This window comes from Polyodon spathula, chromosome 32 (genome assembly GCF_017654505.1).
Source record: "Polyodon spathula isolate WHYD16114869_AA chromosome 32, ASM1765450v1, whole genome shotgun sequence".
NCBI classification, from domain to species: domain Eukaryota; kingdom Metazoa; phylum Chordata; class Actinopteri; order Acipenseriformes; family Polyodontidae; genus Polyodon; species Polyodon spathula.
The window spans coordinates 6,145,940-6,167,589 of NC_054565.1; the positions used below are offsets into that span (position 1 = coordinate 6,145,940).

A 21,650-nucleotide genomic window follows, 5' to 3' on the forward strand; every position below is an offset into this window, starting at 1 on the left:
ATATATCGCCGAGGGACCTCTAGCGGTTTGGAGTCAACAGCACTGAAATGTGCTTGATATTAAAAAAAAAAAAAAAAAAATAGACCTTTTCAAAATCCTCTGGTTTGCAAGTACGCAAATGCATGAGTTGCATGCATGCATCTGGAAAGAAGAATTATCTATGTGAGTTCATATTTTTATTTTATTCTTATTTTGTAGAAAGTATGTAGTGCAACAGTGGCTTTTTTTTGTGTGACAATATGTTCATGTGTTTTAGCATTATCATCTCAAGGCTAAGCTAGCATTCTATCAAAGTTCTTATAAAACACCCCTATACAGGATATGGTACGCCTGCTCTAATATCAGTCCCTTACGGCAGATCGGTGGAGCATGCCATAAAAGGAGAGGGAATATATTGTGTCTTCACCATGCATTGTGCAATAAAGATACAAAAACAAAACAAAACAAAAACTCCTGGGGGAGATCTGTGACTTGCAGACACACTTCAAGCATCTATTCGTGGTTTATTCTTAATGTCAATGATTTGCATGTCTTGTTATTGTTTACATACTAACCAATGAAACACCGTTAATATCATCAGCCATATCATTTATTCAACCAAGCAACCAATCCGTTGTTTTTTTTTTTCCCTATTTTTTGTAACAGCTGCTGTTGTACTGACGTGTCTGTCGTTTTATATGCCTTCATGTTCACCAGGGTTGTTCCAAGACTATCAGACTTTATTGAATCCCACTAAAAACAGACTTTTAAAAAACATTCTTTAAACAGCTCAAGAGATGAAGCTTTGTCAATAAGATCCTCAATGGTGATAAATACATACCCAAATAAACAAGGGCAATAAGAAAGCAATGCACCTGCATGGGAGGTGTGATACACACTGTGGATTTAAACAGGACTATGGAGAACAGTGTGAAAGCACAGTGAATGCACACGCAGTATACGCACCAAAACTGCACGATTACTGTGCTAAAAGGGTATTCCAAGAACCCCAGCATCAGTTATTATTTATTTTAATTTTTTTATTTGATAAAATCTAATCTATTAAGGTATTTAATAGTGGGGGGGGTTGTATTTATTTATTTATTTTAAATACTGACAACAGCTTACTGAAAACACAACATTCCCAGTAAACAGTTCACTGTGATAAATACACACACACACACACACACACACACACACACACACACACACACACACACACACACACACATATCATATATAACAATCACATCAACAAATACACAATATAATATACTAATAAACAAACCAATACATACATACCATACTGAGAATCAAGGAGTTGCACTGACTGGACAAAAACTTAAAGGATGGACTGAGAGCTCTCAATGCATAGCTGTCATGACTGAGAGCTCTCAATGCATAGCTGTCAGGACTGAGAGCTCTCAATGCATAGCTGTCAGGACTGAGAGCTCTCAATGCATAGCTGTCAGGACTGAGAGCTCTCAATGCATAGCTGTCAGGACTGAGAGCTCTCAATGCATAGCTGTCAGGACTGAGAGCTCTCAATGCATAGCTGTCAGGACTGAGAGCTCTCAATGCATAGCTGTCAGGACTGAGAGCTCTCAATGCATAGCTGTCAGGACTGAGAGCTCTCAATGCATAGCTGTCAGGACTGAGAGCTCTCAATGCATAGCTGTCAGGACTGAGAGCTCTCAATGCATAGCTGTCAGGACTGAGAGCTCTCAATGCATAGCTCTCCCATGATTCATGACCACATGCATTGGGTTGATTCTTACTTTACTAACACTCATCCAATTTTCAGACCGGTCGCTTCACAACATACAAGGGATTTGCACCAAGCCTGTCTAATGTTGGTGAAGGAGTTCAAAGCGATTGCATTCATCGTTCTTCTGAAGAAGTTAGCTCTTCAGTAGTTCACAGTCCACTCATCATCTTCTTCACATGCTGGCACGCTGAATGGCTTTTTGAAAACGGGATGATAAAAGCCCTTGAAAGACAAAACTATAGATTGGTTGTAGCATTGAGCCCATATTTACAAAGCTTTAGTCAGTTATAGAGAATGATAAACTTATTTTTTTATTAAATAACAAAAACGGAACAGATTAATTAATAACTAAATGTATTTAATCCACCAAAAATATTATTATTTTTATTTTTATATTATTATTATTATTATTATTATTATTATTATTATTATTATTATTACACATTTAAAGATATTTTACAAGTTTTTTTTTTTTTACTACATCAACTGGAGTTTATTATTATTATTATTATTATTATTATTATATTATTATTATATTTTGTGAATAGGATCCACAATCTGAAAAAGTAAGTCGATTCAAATATCATTGTTAATGCTTTTTGTAATATATATATATATATATATATATATATATATATATATATATATATATATATATATATATATATATATCGCCTCTATTCTTTGCTGTTTGCAGCCAGTCTAGGTGGTTTTGGGTTCCCATACTTAGTTGTCATCATTATTCCCTCAATCTGTCTTTGAGCTGCTTTGAGCTTGTCTGGAGAATCCCAAGTGCTGGGACTGTACACCCTTCCTCATTCCAATCAAATGCCACGTCAGCAACACACTCCACTATAATTTAACTCAGGGCTCAGTACAGCAGATTAGGTGGGAGCAGAGACAAGGTCATGCACATGTTGCTTGTTTGATTATCTTGGGCCACGTTGCACTATACGGAGCCTGCAGCACCAGCCACTTACTTCACTGAAACACGCTTAAAGCTGCAGCCTCCCACAATTAGAAATGCCACAAAGCTGAGGGGGTAGAAGCTGCACATATAGAGAACAGTTAAAGTAAGTGACTCTGCATTTTCTACCTGTTCTCAATCATTCTCTATTGATGCTTCTGCTTTTATCAGTATTTGCCATGCTTTCCAACTATCCCAGCGGAAATTGCATCTGAAGAGTCTAGCTAAGGCTAAGGGGGGAAGCATATGGACGCTGCGCAGGACACTGAAACCCACAGGTGTGAAGCATCGTGAAACAAAGTCTGTGCAACACTGATATGCTTCCCCAGCTCTGCAGAATGAGCTTTGTTGGAATAGTTAGCAAGCATGGCCACTACTGATTTAAGTCTAAACGAGATAGCTAATAGCAGTTTATGTTTGGTACAGGGAGCAGGGTCTAGATACATAATCTATATATAACACTGTAGCACATCTGGGTTGAATTGCAGTGAGATAAAGACAACCTAAGCATAAAACCCTACTAAGCATAGTAACAGTATTTTTGGCACAAAAGCGACTTTACTGTTGTAGCCCATTAGAAACTTCAAATGGGCTACTGTTTTCTCAGTTTCAAAAACGAGGGACCTATAAAGTACTTGCACAGATTGCTTCACAAATAACATCTACAGTGTATACCATGACAGAATATACCTACAAATTATACCCAAAAGATGACTGTCATCTACGAAAAAGCGTTAGTGATTCTTAAAGAATAAAAAACAACCCATTCTCAAGCCCATCATCCTGAGTTAACTGTACATTTATCCCGGGCAGTGAGGTGCTGTTTCTGGTTGGTTAGAGTTCAATGTTAAACCCTATTGCGAACGTTTGTCTCCCCTCAGGAAAAGCAGGCAATCATTTCCTGGAATGAGTCTTCTCCCTGCCGTTCTGAATGTTTTGGACTGACATGGCGCTAAATGCATTCAGTTACTGTTTTATAGGGCAGTTTGTATGGAAGGGCTTTGGCCAGCTTTCTGGAACTGTAGCTCCTTCTCAGTGGTTTCAGTATGCTTGTAAATTCACCCAACCCGTTACAACGCCTTCAACATAAAAATATTTCCCTATTCAGGCAAAATTGAAGCCATCGTTGAACAGTTCCAACAGCTCAATTTCCAAGCACGTGTTCTAGGGTCCTAGGTGCTAGCTGAGAACCGTGGTGACGCTGGTGAGAATCACGTGCTCAGACACTTTGGAAACGTTGTAGGACTTGCTGTTGGCGGTCAGCGATTTCTGGCTGGTGCTCCGCGTCATGTGATGCACGTTGATCCGCCGGCACGATGCGAATCCTTTGAAACAGCAGGAGAATGCAGCTTTGAACTCCCCTCGGAACTTTCCTGCAGGGGGAGAAGAAACACTGCAAGGTAATCAGAGAGCAACACCTTGGTGGTGGACGTCACATCTGATACTGAAAGGGAAGCAGCCCATGATGTGATGGATCTGATATAGTACAGGACCTCAGGCAGGTTACCTGATAGTGATGCTCATCTAGGTGCTCTCCTTTCTCATGCTGCCATACATTGGCATTTTTAAATGTATTTTACTATAAAATTGAAAAGGACTGAACTGTAGCACCAGGCTCTGTGAATGGAGTTGTCAGAGGTGTGGTCACAGGCACCCTGACTCCCCCTGGTGGCACAGCATGGCCAGACAGTGCACTCACCACTGAGGAAGTTGTAGATGATGGGGTTGGCGGCGCTGTTGGCATAAACCAGCCAGTGGGAGAAAGTGAACCAGGCGTAGATAGCCTCCCGGTCATCTGAGTTCTCAAACCTCCTAAACACCCTGAAAAAAAAAAAACAACAAGGTTATGAAAAAGATCAGCACAAATTCAACATGCCGTGCTCAACTCTGGTTTAAAATAGTTTGACCCTCGCTGGACCCACCTCTTCAGAATGTTCAGAACGCTGATTGGCAGGTAGCAGAGCGCGAAGACCAATAGGACGACGAGCAGCATCTTGGCGGTCTTGTGGCGGGCGCGAAGTTGCTTGATCTCGGCACTGAGGGCGACGGAGCGGTGCGAGGAGGAGGAGGGGGTGCCCTGCTGTGCACTGGCAGCGTGGCGTGACAGAGGAATCCACTTCCTGGCCATGGCTGTGGTCGTGCCTGGGATCTGAGAGCAGCACGTACACAGCAAAGAGATCACATTTCACTGCTTCGGTAAAACCCGAAAAAAAAACTGATGATGTCTAATTTGCATTTCTTAAACGAAATGAGGTGGTGGATATAATGCTGTTTACAGTAGTGTATGATTGAATAATATAATAAAAATTCCAATTTGGCACCACAGGGCAGTCTAGCCAGGGCTGTAGGAAATCCACTTGTATTGCTAACAGACCTTCCAGTTATACTGGAAAGTCAGGAGTTACCCAGCCCATAAGAAGAGCCATCTGAGTCTGTAGGTCTTTGGCTGATTACCTGCTGGAAGAGCTCCAGCTAACCATGGAAGGGATCATTAAGGACTTTCATAGCACATTCAGAACAGATTAGTACACCTGAACAGGATGTTTATACAACCAGGACAGGACAAGTGGAATTCACAACCCCATGCGTGAAGAGATTCAGCAACTTCTTTACTGTCCTGCTGTATGGATGCTCAATATCTGCTTCTCTGGTAAAAGAGCGTGTGGATCTGAAGCCGATGCTGGACTGGGATGGTTGATGCTGTGGTCTAGGTTTTCATACCCCCTGAGCTGTGGGAAAGCCTGGGCTCAGCTCACCTGTCTGCACCAGAGCTTTCTGAAGATCAGGAAATAAGCCATGAACATCAAGCACAGTGGGGCCAGATAGGTGACCACGAAGAAACACACATGATACACCTTGGGATAGATCTCAGCTAGGAGCAAAAAAACACAAGAGTGTGAGGCAGGCGGGGTAGATAAGTGCATACAGAACAATAAAAAAAACAACACTTGTTTTATGTGTAATAGCAGTTGCTTGGTGCAATGTTCCTTTGCACAGATTCAGCAGCCAGTTTTAGTTCTGGGTCAAACTGCAGACAATTACATATCTTACACAGAACGACCCCCCCCCCCCCCCCCCCCCCCACACACACACACACACACACACCCCCCCGTAGAGGCGTGTAACACAGCCTCACCGCCCCAGTGCTCGTCGCAGACAGAGAAGAGCATCGTCCGATTGGCCAGCTCAGGGATCATGCTGCCCTTCTCCATGACGATAGCCTGCGGCACCATCATGAGGGAGGAGATGATCCAGATGGCGACGATGCTGTTCCTGGCACGCTTCGCCGTGCTCTTGAACTTCAACGGGTGGCAGATTGCGTACCAGCGATCCAGGGCGATGAAGCTGAGCGTAAGCACAGACACTGACACTGAAACCGTCTGGAAAACCAACAAGAGATACGCCGTGGTCAGCAGAGCCACACAACAGTCCAGTGCAGTCACCTTCTCAATCAGCAGGTACTGTACCTATTTAAAATAATTATCTGGCACTGTCATATCCTTATCCAACCACAAGAGGGCACTCCAACTCAGGAAATAAACCGTAAATGTACGGAATGCATATTGCGCACTAACTGCAAAGAAATTCATTCCAGCAAACTGCGGTTTATTGAGTTTACTCAATGAACAAAATAATACTTAAAACTGCTAAAAAGAAAAAAAACCAGAACGACTGAATTAACATGCCCCCTTCTGCAAGTAATTGTAGGTTTCTGATAATAGTTCATGTTGATGAAAAGTACATTTAAAAATGAGTGAAATCTCTTAGCTGCTTTAATAATTGTCACTATGTAATTCAGAAGTTTTAATTAGGATCTGGCACAAGATATGTATAATTGAATTACACACAAGCACAATTTGTAATTGTACTATGTGCTAAATTCCCAATGAAAGCCCGCAAATGAAATGCAGGCGTTGTTAATCTCTGGTTTTGTTACGTCATAGTGTGTGGCTTTTCTTTTTAATTTTTTGTGCTGCGGCGGTTTGAACTAGTGGATGATGAATTGGATTGAGGAGCTTAGATACAACAGGCTCCCCGGCAACAGTGTCCGGCGCTTACCTGCAAGTAGGGGATAACCTTGCACAGCGTCTGTCCGAAGAACCAGGTCTCTGTGATGTCCACCAGCAGACTGGCCGGGAGACAGATGGCAGTGACCAGCACGTCCGCCAGGGACAGGTTCACGATGAAGTAGTTGGTCACGGTCCGCATGTGATGGTTCCTCCACACCGCGAGGCACACTGAAAAAACAAACCGTCCATTTCAAAATCTAAAAAAGCTTTCCAGATAATAACGGGAGCCCTGGCAGCTGCTCCAGCTTAATCACCTCTTAATATGACTGCGCCCTTCATGTTACTTAGGCTGTTTTTGTACAGGTTTACAGCGCTGTACCACGATGGAAGCGTATAAAAGGGTATGTCAAAGCCTAACAAAAGCAGTCGTGAAATCGGGAGAAAATACAGCAAGCCCAGTAAAGAACTGCAGTTTGTTTTCTTTCTGGGAGCTGCAGTGAAGATGCTGAAAAGGGATAAGATTGTGGCAGCAGCGGCAGCACTTAGACCATCAGAGAGCAGGCTGTCTTTTATAAGAACCCAATAGCTGTTTTGTTTGCTGCAGTGTGTGGGAATGGCACAGCAAGCCTGGCACAGTAAAGTTCATTCCAAGAGCAGCGGCTGAAAGCAAGCATCTGAAAAAGGGGACAGTGAAAAAAAATGAATGACTCTGATACTGTACTCTAACAATGAAGGACTAACTGCACAATCAGCAGCCCTAAAAGTATAAAAGCCAGTTTTCCATTGACTTGCCTAGGGTGTTCCCAGCCAGCGCCACCACAAACACGATGATGTAGCCCACGATGAGGACCCACTCATACAGCTTGGGGAAGAGATGCTCCCTCCACAGGTAGTGGAGGAACTCATCATCATAGTCTGCATGGGTCCCTAAGTCCCAGGTACTGTTCAGGGGAGAGCCTGGACTGGGGTCACTGCTGTTGGGCCAGAACGAGTCCATGCAGGGGCTAGGCATCATTCACTGAGCACCCCTCGCTTCACAAGAACCCGAGCCTGCCAACAAGGAAAGACAAAAACTTTTTTGGTGGCACGTTTGTAGGCATTTGCTTCATGTAAAAGTGTATCAAATGTATGTATGTAAGTATGCATGCACTTATGCATGTATGGAATGTAAACAAGAAGACTCCTGCCAGCTTACTTTGATTATCCTGATGTAAAATACATTTAATTGGCTAGTTTGTTGTAACCCACCACATATCTTAATATTTTATATAGTGCAAGTCAATGCTATCGGTCTGTTTCTGCGCTCATGGCTATAAAGTCACACCTTAGAGGCAGGCTCTGAGCAAACCTGATCAAGGTGGAATTTCTGCAATAGGGTCAGTATAAAAATAACCACTAGGGTGCACTAGAAGTGGTCATCCTGTACAGGTTTAAAATGAATGTAAAACATACTGGTGACTTTATTAAACATGCAAAATATTAATGTGTGTGGAAACAGTGATAAATGGTCATTAATATCACAGACCACAAGCAAATCTATTTCATGTTTATATATATATATATATATATATATATATATATATATATATATATATATATATTATATATATATATATATATATATATATATATATATATATATATATATATATATATATATATATATATGATATTATATATTTGATATTTTATTTGCGTTCTATTTGGTCTAGTGCTACTCCCATCTAGCTCGTAACTAATCATTATTTTATCTACCTGTGTTACTGTCTGGTTATTCATTTATCAAGACAATATCGCTTCATTCCCCTGTAAAAATATGTTTTCTACACTGACAGCATTGGATTGTCAAGTTGCCAAACTCTTTTGAAAGCTGAACACCGGTATGTGTAATTTATTCAAACAAGCCAGTGGAGGAATTCTTACTTAATGCTTTAATGTCCTATCTGCAAGATATGCACGCATGTTCCATGTCATTCTCTGCTGTAGTCTGCTTAGTCTATAATTTACCTGCTTTCTGATATCCTTCAACCACAGGGGCTGGATCTGAAAATACCCTCTTGAAAGCTACTTACATTTCTGCAGTAGTTTTAGAAGTGACCCCTTGTCTTAGTTTAGAAGTGTAATTGTTCCTTGCGAGTTTTAGCTCTGAATAATCCTTTCTAGAACCTGAACAAACAATGCATGCCAGAGATACCGTTTTGAAGATCTCTTTAATGAGCTGCATTGGGTTTATTGTCGAGCAGGTGGTGAGAGAGATATCAAAGGAGTTGGTAGTTCAGTATCAACCAATGGGTTTCCATCGTGTGTCCGGTGATGGTTTCTTTCAAATTCTTATAGAAGGCAACAGATGGTTAAATCTGTCATAACATAATAAAGTAAACCAATCCAGAAACCAATGTTTTGTTCTAAGATAAACATACATTTTTCCAGCTGCCACTGGGTGACAATATGTGTTCCAGCGACTCCCGCACACGAGTCACGCTTACCTGATAAAACGGCGATTCATTAACACCTCCTTGCAAACAAGGGTTCTCTAAAGCCTCGAGGAGAAAGCATCTTTAATTTAAAACTGTCAGTCCTGGCAATATTGCACTACCCGCTCTTTGAAGGACGCCCCCAGGGGCAGCAAGCACAAACCCACGCGTTTGCAAGGTAGAACCAGGCATATTATACTACAATCAATGCAGTACAAAATGCGATTCCACCGTGGGAGAGACGAGACATTCGTATAATTACAGGAGTACTGTTTGTCTCAATCCCTTAAGGTATACAAGGAACTGAGCGGCTCTACAAACCGTTTCCTCTTAAAATATATTAATAGTATCACGAGGAGGAAACGGACAATTTGGATGACCATATCCAACCCATCAGTAAAATTTAAAAACTGTGTCGATCACCTCGTTACAAAAATAAGAAAGTTAGCATCAGTTTTATTTGTGTGACACAACCCTTTAAAAAAGGTTCAAATGTAAACTCACTTTTAATTTGTCGATTTTGTTAACTTTACACACACGACGACATATTGTCATTTCTTGGGCGTTTTTGGTGGGTTTTTTTTTTTTTTTTTTTTTTTTTTTTACAGAACCCCTTCAGCTTGGCTCCCGAAAAAAACAACGATGGAGCACCGAGACAATAATAATAATAATAATAATAATAATAATAATAATAATAATAATAATAATAATAGCTTACCTTTTGTAAACATGTATGTGCTCTGAAAAGAAAACTACTTGAAGTTAACGATACATTATTTTTCAACTATTTAACTTTAGCTTGTCATCTATAGAAGACAAGTCGGTACACACAGGAGCAAACATAAATAAATAAAAGAAAAATAGTAATAATAATTTCCCTTCCTCGTTTTTAGAAAGTAATACTTCTTTCTGAAGTTGCCGCAGGTTTCCACCAGCAGAGACGGTGAGGTATGGTTCCCTTGCTGTGTCACCTGCAGCGCGCTTTCTGTCCTCTACGTTTATTGTCGAGGAGATATAATATACTGTGTAAGTCTGAGCATGGGGTTGAAGAGAAAAGGAAACAGCTGTACCATGAGAAAGAAGGAGGGGGTTAGTCCAACATGATGCACCCTGTTTCAAAGTGTTTGTCTCTAACATGCAGAAATGTAGTCCATCTGCCAAATTATTTTACTCAGAAGATGTGCAGAATATGAAAGACGCTCTTAGGAACAATGCTTCTCTGAATTCTAGATCCAGAACACTCATGACACGTGGGTTCGTTAAAAGAACCATTTTTATTTACTGAACATCAACAAAATATGAATATGAATGACAGAAAAGGATTTCATAAAGATTCGATTGAGCTAATTGAGCTAATTCCTTAATGTTTCAGATTGAAATCTTATGCAACATGTATTAATTATATTGGGGTATTTATATATTGCCCAAGGCGATGGTTACTTTGGTAACTGAAGGGGTATAACATTTCAAACTAAAAAGCGGATAATTATTAAATATTTAATTTTGGTTTTATTGGATTACTAGCAGTCTAGATGTGCCTCAGTATACGTTTCTGGAATGATCGATAGTTGGTTTCACAAAATACAGCCTGTATACTTTGGCTGCGTTCATTACTCTGAATGAATTACTCATTTTCAAATTCTGCATGCGCTCATCCTAATCATCCCGTTTGCCGTGTTACAGATAACTGTGGAAGTTTCATCATCGACACGCAACGAGCCCACAATGTACATTACCAGAGCAAAGCATGTCCTTAAAATATGTTCACATATGCAACAAGAAGATAACTTGAGATGCAACAAAGGAACTGCTATTAACCCTTCAATATGTTTGAACTGGTTTAATTTACTCACGTCTCACCGTGCATTTTCATTAACACCACACTAAACCACCAATTAGCTGCTCCTCTGCAATTGATTCAATAGAGAAGTAAGCATGGTCTTATGCACAGGATTTACAGCCCTGTTAAGTGTAGAAAAAAAAAAATAACCACGGTGCACTTAGGATCTCCTAAATTATTTATATCTTTTAAACATCGCCGTTTTTTCTTCTTTTTATAAATGAAAACTCTAATCTAAAACGCGTTAAACGCAATTCTCTTTCCATAGCCTCCTATTCTCTGGTGGTATTTTTCATTGCCACGTGCTCTGTCCATGGTGCTGATTTGAGGCTGTTGCGTAACTACTTTTTTTCAATTAGTGGCGGAATGGCCGCTTGCAAACTTTTATCCAGGAGGTGTGCTTTGCTTTAAGATTTCCCGTGGGTGAACGCTACTGCCAAGTGGAGAAGTTCCGCAATCATTCACAATGCTGAAGGGACATTTAGGCTGCAATGTGCTAGAGTGTGTGCTAGATTGGGTGTTAGTATTGATTGGCTATGTACAGACTGGACAGACATAAAGTAATACAGAGTTAGACTCTTTAACCCCATTGGTTAAAAGAGTCAAATACAAAGATATATTACTAACGGAAATGTAACATAACATTCTTTTAACTGCACACAAAGATAATAATAATAATAATAATAATAATAATAATAATAATAATAATAATAATAATAATAATAATAATAATAATGGAACCCAACTCAATCAAAGACTACCGAATCCTTGAGCTGTGTGTCTTCTCGATTTGCAGGAATCACCATGCTGGTTCGAAATTCAAACCGAGATACACAATTGCATTCACAAGCATATACAAAACACTCTCTTATACAGAGCTCTGCTCTCTGCCACAGTCACACCTCTACTGACTCCAGTCTGTGGATCTGCCTGCTTATATACAGTACCTGCCCATGCATCACATGACCCATTTGGGCAGGTCAAAAATCAAACAAAAAACATTGAAACATAAAATAACCAGTCAATATACATATATGCATATGGATGTATGCAAGTAAATTAGCGTGTTTTTATATAAATGCTTTTTTATATTCACAAAGTTTAGTGCATTTTAAACCAACAATATCACAAAAACAATCATTCAAAGAAAACTAAAACAAAATACACCATGCATCCACAATCTTCTTTGAATCCCTCAGCAATGCTCTCTACCGACAAGAAACAACAAGGGAATTGACTTATTAAAGAAATATGTTATAGCAAACATTTCCTCTTTGTTTGGGTAGTGGTCCTGTGACCCCCAAACACAAACACAGACTCAAACAGAAACCCAAGAACAGATGGAGATAAATATGTTTCTAAAAATGATTAATACTGAAATAATTCACCATTTGCATGGCTTCCTTATATTCTAACAACAGAACATAAAGGAAGAATGTTGCTGTTTTGTCTGTATTTCACTGAAGTGTGTACACGTAAATGGGTTAAGAATGGAAAAGGAATGAAATGCACTTGCAACAAATAAAATGATAATTTATATAATTAACCCAGTGTACGTTTTACACACCAACGTGTGTCTATAATAATAAAACAAAACTGGAATTTGCTTTACAATGTGACATTTTAAAAAGGACCAGAAATATGATTTGCAGCAGTCTCTCGCTCCCAATCCCTTTACACCTGTCTGCTTTGACTGTTCTATTTTCTCTCCAGTACTCATGTTGATTATCCCCTGACAGTTGCAAATCTAAAAGTGAAAGCTGCCTAGTGCCAGCAGCTTTCCAGATACCTCGAGTGTCTTTGTTTGACTGCAGTAAGATCCCCCCCCTCCTACTGCAGAAAACTCCTTGTATTCCTGTTCATTGCCACATAGACTCTGCAATGTTGAGGGTAACTTGTGTCACCCCTTCAACCCCGCTGACCTGTATAGAGTCCTTGTATTCCTGTTCATTGCTAGAGATCAGAACATGCAGAAATCTGTATGGACTAAAAGGGCAATGTTGAATGGGTAACTTACTAACTGACATTACAAACAAGACAATGGGCCATATTTTGAAAATATAGTCCCATGCAGCACACTTTCCTCAAGTAACTGAATTTTCATTTAAATGGATTAAAAGGCGGCTTTTATAAAACATGCTTTGAATACAATCTCAGTTGACAGGTAGCTGGGGTCTTGAAAATTGCAAACGTGCAATTCAGTCCCTCGTGGGAGGACTGAAGTATTAGCTTTTGTCGTCAACCTGCACGCTTGTCTGAAATGTGGATGTGTCCACTAGGACCCCAGGTCTCCAACAGCCACCAGGATGAACCTACATTCAGTCACCCACCCCCCGTCTAGAATTGAAAAGTCGACTGAGTTTAAAGGCTTCTTTTTCTGTTGACAAACCGCTGAGCTTCTTTGACCCGCTGTGAGATCTTGGTGGGGTTGCTTGACCTTCTTGAGTCATGTTTCTACTGTCTGGAGGAGTCAAATCGATCAAAACGCGGCTGGAAGTTATTCCAGAATCTGACTCAAGCTGCGGAAAAAAAAGGAGACACGTTGACTGTTGTCTTCCCATAGCATATGTAAAATGGTTTAATCTAAAGGGCACAACCTGACAAATCAAAAGATACGGAACAGATCTTCTAACAAAACTCAGAAACGTGCATGGATCCACATACTTGAGAGGTAGAATACATGTGTGAACCCGCTATAGTATATGTGGAAAATATATTTACGGCTTTTAGAAATCACAACGCATTTTATGTTAAGGGAGGTTAGTGGTAAACAACTCCTGCACCCGCACACTCACACACAATGTGAATTTCTTCTTCATTTCCTCTTGACAGTCCATCAAAGGGTAAGTGATATTTAAAGAGCTGATGTAAGAAAATTAATCTTTTATTACATCAAGGTCACCAATCCCATTAAAGCAATCAGTGGAGTGAGGACAGGTCTAAATCACTGTTAGCGAGCTGAGAAAGCTGAAAGCTGTCATCTGTCTCATTATCCCTTACCTTTGGTGAGCACTTGCTGGTACGTGCTTCTGGGCTTATGTTTTATTTAAGGAATTTAATCTGCTGTGTAAATATCACCGCTCAGAGTTTTTATTTTGAGTGCTCAATTATTTTACCTCTGATTTTCTCCTCAGTTTTAGAATGTCCAATTATTATTTCGCTTCACCAATTCCCCACACAGCTCAGGAGATTTGAAGGTTCAGTGGGCGTCCTCCGATCCCACGACTGAGCCAGACTTCCTCTCCTGCACCCAGGAACTCGAGAGCAGATTTCAGCAAGCTACCGAGGAGGGGAAACAGTCCCCAAAGGTTTTGTCTCCCTAACCCAGCGAAGACTGGTGATTTAACGTTACTAAATTAAAAAAATAAATAAATATGTGCAACCATGCAAAGTTTCGCAGTCCTTAATAAAACAGTAATGTTAAGTCTGTCGTTGATTAAATGTCATGAGACATTGAAGATGGTTTTGCACTTTGTGTGAAATAATGTTGTGTAACTAGAGCTCAGGGCAGACAAGTAGAAGGGACAAAGGAACCACTGACACGGGGAAAATAAAATGCTGGGGAATGGATTTCTATTTGCTGAACATGATGTAAAATGTAATGCAGCCATACCATTTAGGATCTTATCAAATCTCTGAGGCTAAGAAAGGCTGAGCTTTTTGAGTCTTTAGATTCCCTTAAACAAGTTACTGAGGCTTGTGATGCAGCTGGGAGCCAGAGCTTCCATTTGAGATTGCTAATCCTCTTGAACTATGGGGTTTTAGCAAAGTTATCGCCCCTTCATTCAGAGTGCACGCTCCTGCTTGTCAGGAAAACAGTGAACGTCATGCATTTGCACTGACAATGAATGCTAACACAATCGTCTTTTATCTGTGCTATATTAATAATTCATTGATTTTTCTTAAGAGTATGCCCCAGTGTTATATTAAGAAGAGGGCAGACTAAAACTAAGCTGTGTAATTCATTCCATGTAAGACATTAATTACATTCATTGTTTTACATTTATATGGGAATTTCTTCTTGCAATAAATAGGATGTTAATTAAAGGGTGGATCAAACTCTTTGAACTCTTGTTTAATATGAATCATAAAATCGTGATTAACTCCTCAATTGTTCATATGAATACATGAATTATCACAAATCATTAAAGTCTAAACATAGGCTAACTTGTAGAAAGCCAAAATGGTTAAAGCTTTATATGGTAAAGTAGCTGCTCCTTTGAATTTACAGGCAAGCGCATGTTGATTCAGTTGACCTGGCAAGCCTGCATTGTGTATGAGCAGTCAGACAGCAGGGTCTTTCCAACCAGCATCTTGCAAACTTAATTGCAGTTTGATTTCTTCTTTTGCTGATGTTCTGCAGATGGACATTATAATTGAAAACTTCAGCAACTGTCAAGCCAAGTAATAAAAACAACTAAAAGACATCTTTAAGGATTTGCTTTTCGGAATTACATTTCCAGCTGGCTGCTTTTAATACACGTCTCCTCGACTGAACTTTGAGTGGAGATCACAAACTTAGTTGTTTTTTTTTCTATTTTGATGCAACAGCTCCTGAGCCATTGCCACCAGTCTTGTTATGTAGAAAAGTAGAATTAATGGGAAAATAAATCCAATCAGTTACTATCCTCTGCTTTTGCAATAGATAAGTCTGCTTCTCCAGTAAACAACTGAAGAAACTATTAAAACCCCATTCAGTCAATTAGAATGAAGCCCAGGTCCATTACATATCCATATGGTGTGCTGGTTTGAATGCACTGCCATTTCCATGATGGACTGGTTGCATCCTAATACCTGGTTCCTGTAACCTGCTGTCTTTCTGCTGCCGCAGAGAATGAGACCCGGCAAGGCTTCCTTTCAGTCCAGCGGTTTTGCTACTCTCAGTTCCCAGCGGCTGCTGTAGATGGTTATTTATCAAGATCCCTATCAGCAGAAGCATACCTGCTTTGCTAATTGTGTTTCCCAGTGTGTACAGTATTGGTAAAGCCGGCAGTGTGGATAAGGAGAGGATTTTCTCAATGGGAGGCATGATAGTTTGCATATTGGTCTCAGTAGCAAATCAAATTTGTTATAGTCCTGCAATAGCTCTGTACACTGTAGGAGACACTATCCAAAACGCTGGCCTTCTTGATTTAGTTTCTTGTCGTTTTAACTAAGAATTCTGATTGAGCGTTTTGTCATGGACCAATTAAACTCCTCCATACACTGAGGAACCAAATTAAAGAAAACCATCATGATAATCCTCTACACAACTCCTGCAGTGCAGGATTTGATAAACTCAGAAGCTGTCTATGTGCTTCGCAGCAGGTTGTTGACTCATTGCAACTTGTTCCTCTGTTGCTGATGTATGCATGGAAAACTGACTGTAAAAACAAGAAAAAGAGCCGGCGACCTTGCACACCGCCAGCGAGCATCTTAACCGCTATGCAAAAGAGCTGGCAGAACATCAGCACACATGAACCTGTTACATAAGGAATTGACTGAAACGAGAACCCGCTCTGTTCCAGAGAAAGATGGATGTGTGTGGCTTAGAAAGATGAATTAGACCCTCAGTGACTGCCCTTGACAGGGTACACACTATTGCAGATGTATTAAGGCAGGGGTAATTGCAAACCCACCACCTGGTGAGATTCATTTCTCATCTGCAAAGAAGAGCTCATAAGTAGCTCCTGAGCCTTTGCAATTCATTGAGTAGGTAAACACTGCAGGCTTATCCTCTTCCATGGGCTCATTCCAGTGCCCAGATATAAAACACACATGCTGGTCATGAGAACTTCTTATTGCACGGAGGATGCCTGTAATGCCCAAGATTCCCTGTCTGAGAAAGTTTGTGATCCCGAATCAAAATTCTTCTAGCTGATTCACTGAAAAGGGCTTCTAGTGTAAGTGTTTGTCGTTGAACTTACTATGTTTCCTTCAGTATTTCTAAACCGAGCACAAATTTGTTTTTGTTTACTATTAATTGATGTGCTGTCCCTGTAACTTGCATTTTGAAAGAACATAACATATATATATATATATATATATATATATATATATATATATATATATATATATATATATATAAAATCTCCTAGTCCAAACTGAACCTGCTGTTCCAATTAGTCAGTGTTGACAAATTCTCAATGCAAGTGCTTTAATGCTGGAGCATACAGTATATCTCAGCCTTACAGCAACGTCCCACTGTGCACCCTTAGTGGTCTTAGATTGGTCTTTTCCGCTAGAGAGGGGCTTGTTAAAATGCACTTAGACTTGGATCATTTTGATTGTGCAATGAAACTTTCAAAAGTTAGCTTTCAGCAAAAAAAAAAAAAAAAAAAAAAAAGGGAGTCTAAGCACAGTCGTTGTCACTGTGCAAATCGGTCACACAAGCTCTGGAGACTAATTAAATAAGCTACTAAAGAGAGCAGAGGCTGAATCTTTGCTAGAAACATAGAATGTTTTTTTAATAGCAGGGTCAGAACAAGCCTAATGTGTTCCAGGTAAAGACTTGTTACGGTTACACATTTTCGTCCGGTAGAATGCCCTTTGTGGAGGCTCATTTCCATGCCGGTTTCTCAGTAGACTAGTTGGAGGTATCGATCCACAGCAGATTACCTTTTGATCCTATAGTAGCTGGTATCACAACTGCTACTTCTGGAGGTCAAAAATAAAGTTTGGTCTATTTTGATATATAGAGGGTTGCAATCATTCTTAATGTTACTTGCTGCAATTACTCAAACATTGTTTTAAATATATATATAAAAGTAATTTCAGTTAGAACCGGTCAGGATGAATGCAAACATCTAGGGGGATGGTAGTGAAGTTCATAAGGAACAAGTGGAAACCATGGTAACAATATCTATAGCCACTTTCAGTGGAGGGCAATCTGAATCCAGCTGCTCTTGGTGAGAGTAAATGAGGCCATTGCTTAGTGTAATCACATAACTAGGCTTGCTCCTTATCAGCGTTTATTATTCAGGGGGTTATAAAACATTGGAACAAACCCACTCCCCTTTTACCACTTTTGCTTTCCGATTGCTGTGTTTGGATAGCAGTGCCTACTCCCTGCTCAATCAGGGCATGGCAGCTCAGCTGCTCAGAAACGACTTGTGAACTTCAAGCGGCCGGCTGCAAAATGAACAGGCGTTCCAACCAAGAAGCCAAGTGAAAAGCGTGCTCTAAAACCTACATATAACCCAACTTCTCAGGCACTGTCACCTGACTGGCTGTGCTTTAGAAGCCTACATCTTGGAAAGCACTTTCTGACTGTGATGAAACTATGCATGGGGACTGTGTATTGAATTGCTATCCTGTGCACCGTGGGTAGAGGTCACGGTGGCACTTGGAATGTTTCCTTTATATTCTTGTCAGGAGGTGTGCATGTTTAAGTGCACTGTTTTCCTTCTGCAATTTTGTATTCCGAAGTTGCTGGTCTTTCGCAGGAACGGGCACTCAAACAGAATGCATTGCTGTGAACTGGAGGAGGTGGATTAGAAAGTGACATCAGCTGACATGTAGCACAGTGTTTATCAAAAGGACATCAGCACTGAATGTCACTCTGAACAGCTACTGCAATACACAGTCTGATACAAATACTTTACAAATAAATGTAATAACTCAGTAATTATGCATGTGGCCGTGTAGTTGCAACAACACACTTGGTGAAGTGATGATTATGGGAGAAGAAGCCCCCCCCCCCCCCTCATTAAGGGGAGTTTAAGGTGGAGGTGGAGGATAGGATTACAACTGGGATTGCCATGGCAACAACCAGGTGAGTTTACCTGAGATTTATATGGCACATGAGGAAGTGCTCTAAAGAGAGAGAGCAATCATTCAATAATCCCTCCCCTGAATTTGAGCCTCGGCTTCTAAATCACTATGTAACAAAATTACAGTGTAGTTAGGGACTCTTGATACTCTTAAGAACTTATGCTAATAAATATCTATATTAATTTTCATCACAATTGTATGATCACTCCTCTCTCTCTCTTTATATAAAAATCCAGGCAGTGTTAAAGGCTACAGTGTATAATGTGCTCAGACAATTAATACTTGCATTATTCATGTAATTTCTGTCATGAGCTACTAACAATATTCTGTGAGATTTTGTGAGATTGGAGTTTTCCAACCAATTAAAATCACAAGCTGTAACCCAAAGGTTTAATAAGACCTGCAAGCTTGAAAGAAATTCAGCAATCATGCATTATGTATTTCCAGAGCCAGCGATACACATAAGGGTCACACAAAAGCTGGCTCAATTGTAATATTTAGCACCAGGATAGTGTAAAATTCTCGTATTCATTCTCTTAATTGCTTGTCATCCAATAATGACAGCAATCTGTAATTAATGAAAGAATCCAGGGGTGACCCTGACCTCTCATTTGCATGTCAATGTCCTCAAAAGGAAAGTGTTCTAAAGGGAGTCGTGCTAATGAGAAGACAATGGATCTGTTATAACTCAACCACCCACTCTTTCTTTAAAACTGTATTTACCCTACTGGTGTTGTGGCTGATTTAGTGCAAAATGCCTTGCCATGCTTTAGTGGCGTCTCGTCTGCACTGTTGCAACTTCCCTTGTCCTTAACCTTCTTAATATTACCAACACCCCGTTAGCTAACAGATTCGTTTTCATAAGATAAAGATGCAATACTGCCTTTAATGTATTGCAGCCCTCACTTCATATCAATAAAAAAGACATTAAGTAGAAATGATAAGAGGACCAAATCTAATTGTGTAATGTAGGAGTCCATAGCGACTGTGCATTGATTAGACTCCTTTGAGCGTATTATACTGCGACTGCTTTGAACTGAGTCACCATCTTGCAAATGAGATTGCAGTGACAAACAGCCACAAAACTGGTAGCTTTCAATTGCTTGTGGGTGTGCGGAATTAACATCATCCCAGGGCCGTTCGTTTCCATATATCTATGCTGTCGGATTTGGGTGGATTTATTAGAATTGGAACAACTGTATAGAGCTGCCTCCGTGTAAGTCTATGACTTAACATAAACTGAGTGATAAAGACCTCTATGAGCCCTTTAAATGCCACCCAATCATGGGCTGGATACTGTTTAACTTTAGGAAGGCTGTCAAGGGTCTTCACCAGAACAAGTCTTGTGAACAATTACAATGTATGAGAACAATTATTGCTTGGACATACATTACTGCTTGGACATTTTAGTGCATGTGTTCTGGGTTCACTAATTGCCATTGACGTCTAATCTCATTGCACTTTGCTGCCTCATTGCATAGTCTAATGATGGGGATGTTATGTGCTTAAATACAAAAAGAAACATGCAGCACTGGCAGTGGCGATTGTAATTGAATGGGGTCGCTCATCATTATGAGATGTGCCATAGTGATGAGTAATCATCACAGTCGGAATCATACAGTACCCTATAGCTTATGGTATAAAGCCATCGTCTTGCTCTTAGTTTAGTTCTCTCTTTTAGAGTGTCCAGAGCAACCAGAATTGTTCCAGGGCTTAAAGGTATGAGTGATGAAGACTGGCAGTAGAACTATTAGGGTTTGGGGGCACGCAAAAAATATTACCCTAGCCAGTACTGAGTTACACATTAAGAGACATTAAGGGGGAGAGATCAACAGAGAGGTTGAAAATAGATTCTAAAAGCTTGGCGAGGTATGTATTCAACTCCACTCTATCTCACTTGGACAGGCTAGACTTTGGGAAGATGCTAGAGATTCCTTGTTTTTTCTCATATCAAGCAATGTTGTATTCGTCAATATCTCTAAACATTATTTGAATTCTCGGTATCTTCAGATGCTTCAGTCTAAACGTGCATTAAGCTGTGGGTGCGTGTTTGTTTTCGTACTGAAACTTTGACAAGTTTCAGGGAGATATAAAACTAAGCAAGCACTTAGAACTAATTTTTGGCCAATTTCTCTGATTCTTGAAGCTTTTTACCACAAGATGGAGCAAAATTGAAAGGCAAGATAATGACAGTACTTGAAAACTCTTCGAGAACTCTTAAGCTTTCAGTCCATAGAAAGCATCTTCATTTTTAAAAAATATATTTGACAGCATGGCTGTGAAGACAATCATTATCAGTCCATTCTTTCTTGTTTGTAACATTTTTTTTTTTTAAATAATTTTAGTTTAAGCACTAAACACAATACAATAAACTCACTGACCATCTTACTGTATGAAACTAACTGTATCAAATAGACTTATTGGGGTCTATTTTAATAGTCTAAATTCTAGTGAGTCTAAGTACGATCTCCAGAAATCTGTACTTAGTTATGGTGTCCAAGTGTTACCATTTGGTTAGCTGGCATAAACAGCTTCAGAAACACAGCTTTGTAAGTTCAAATGAAAGCAGTTTTCAGGTTTGAATTTTCCAAATCCCTGTCTGGTAAATAAGCCTGTTTGAGAATCATTACATGAGAATTATTTGAAAGATAAGATATTGAACACTCAATAAAGAAAATGCTATGTTCAGTCAGGAAACTCACGTGATAGATTATTTATTAAGACATAGACCAGACAGCATTACTGTATTGTAGATATTTTACACTACATTATCTGGCCTGTAGCCTCACCTTTCGAAGTATCCTTGCCGATTAAATAGCTTGCAGATAAGAAGAGAGACTGACGTATTTCAAAGCACAAA

General features: G+C 39.8%; 1 protein-coding gene across 1 annotated transcript; it reads right to left on the minus strand.

Annotated features, from left to right (window-relative positions):
* Nucleotides 1–3,502: 3,502 nt before the first annotated feature.
* Nucleotides 3,503–8,177, minus strand: LOC121303450 (orexin receptor type 1-like). The gene is made up of 7 exons (XM_041234165.1): nucleotides 7,517–8,177; nucleotides 6,774–6,952; nucleotides 5,851–6,094; nucleotides 5,471–5,586; nucleotides 4,637–4,863; nucleotides 4,414–4,535; nucleotides 3,503–4,087 (listed from the first exon to the last, which is right to left on the minus strand). Exons 1-7 carry the CDS (start codon nucleotides 7,737–7,739, stop codon nucleotides 3,894–3,896), a joined length of 1,305 nt encoding a protein of 434 aa, XP_041090099.1. The 5' UTR covers nucleotides 7,740–8,177; the 3' UTR covers nucleotides 3,503–3,893.
* Nucleotides 8,178–21,650: the final 13,473 nt, after the last annotated feature.

Coding starts and splice junctions, on each gene's coding strand:
- LOC121303450 (XM_041234165.1), bottom strand. CDS start 7,739: ATGATGCCTAGCCCCTGCATGGACTCGTTCTGGCCCAACAGCAGTGAC. Junction 4,864..5,470: donor GAAAGCTCTGGTGCAGACAG/GTGAGCTGAGCC, acceptor TGCTGCTCTCAG/ATCCCAGGCACGACCACAGC. Junction 4,088..4,413: donor CATCTACAACTTCCTCAGTG/GTGAGTGCACTG, acceptor CTCCCCCTGCAG/GAAAGTTCCGAGGGGAGTTC.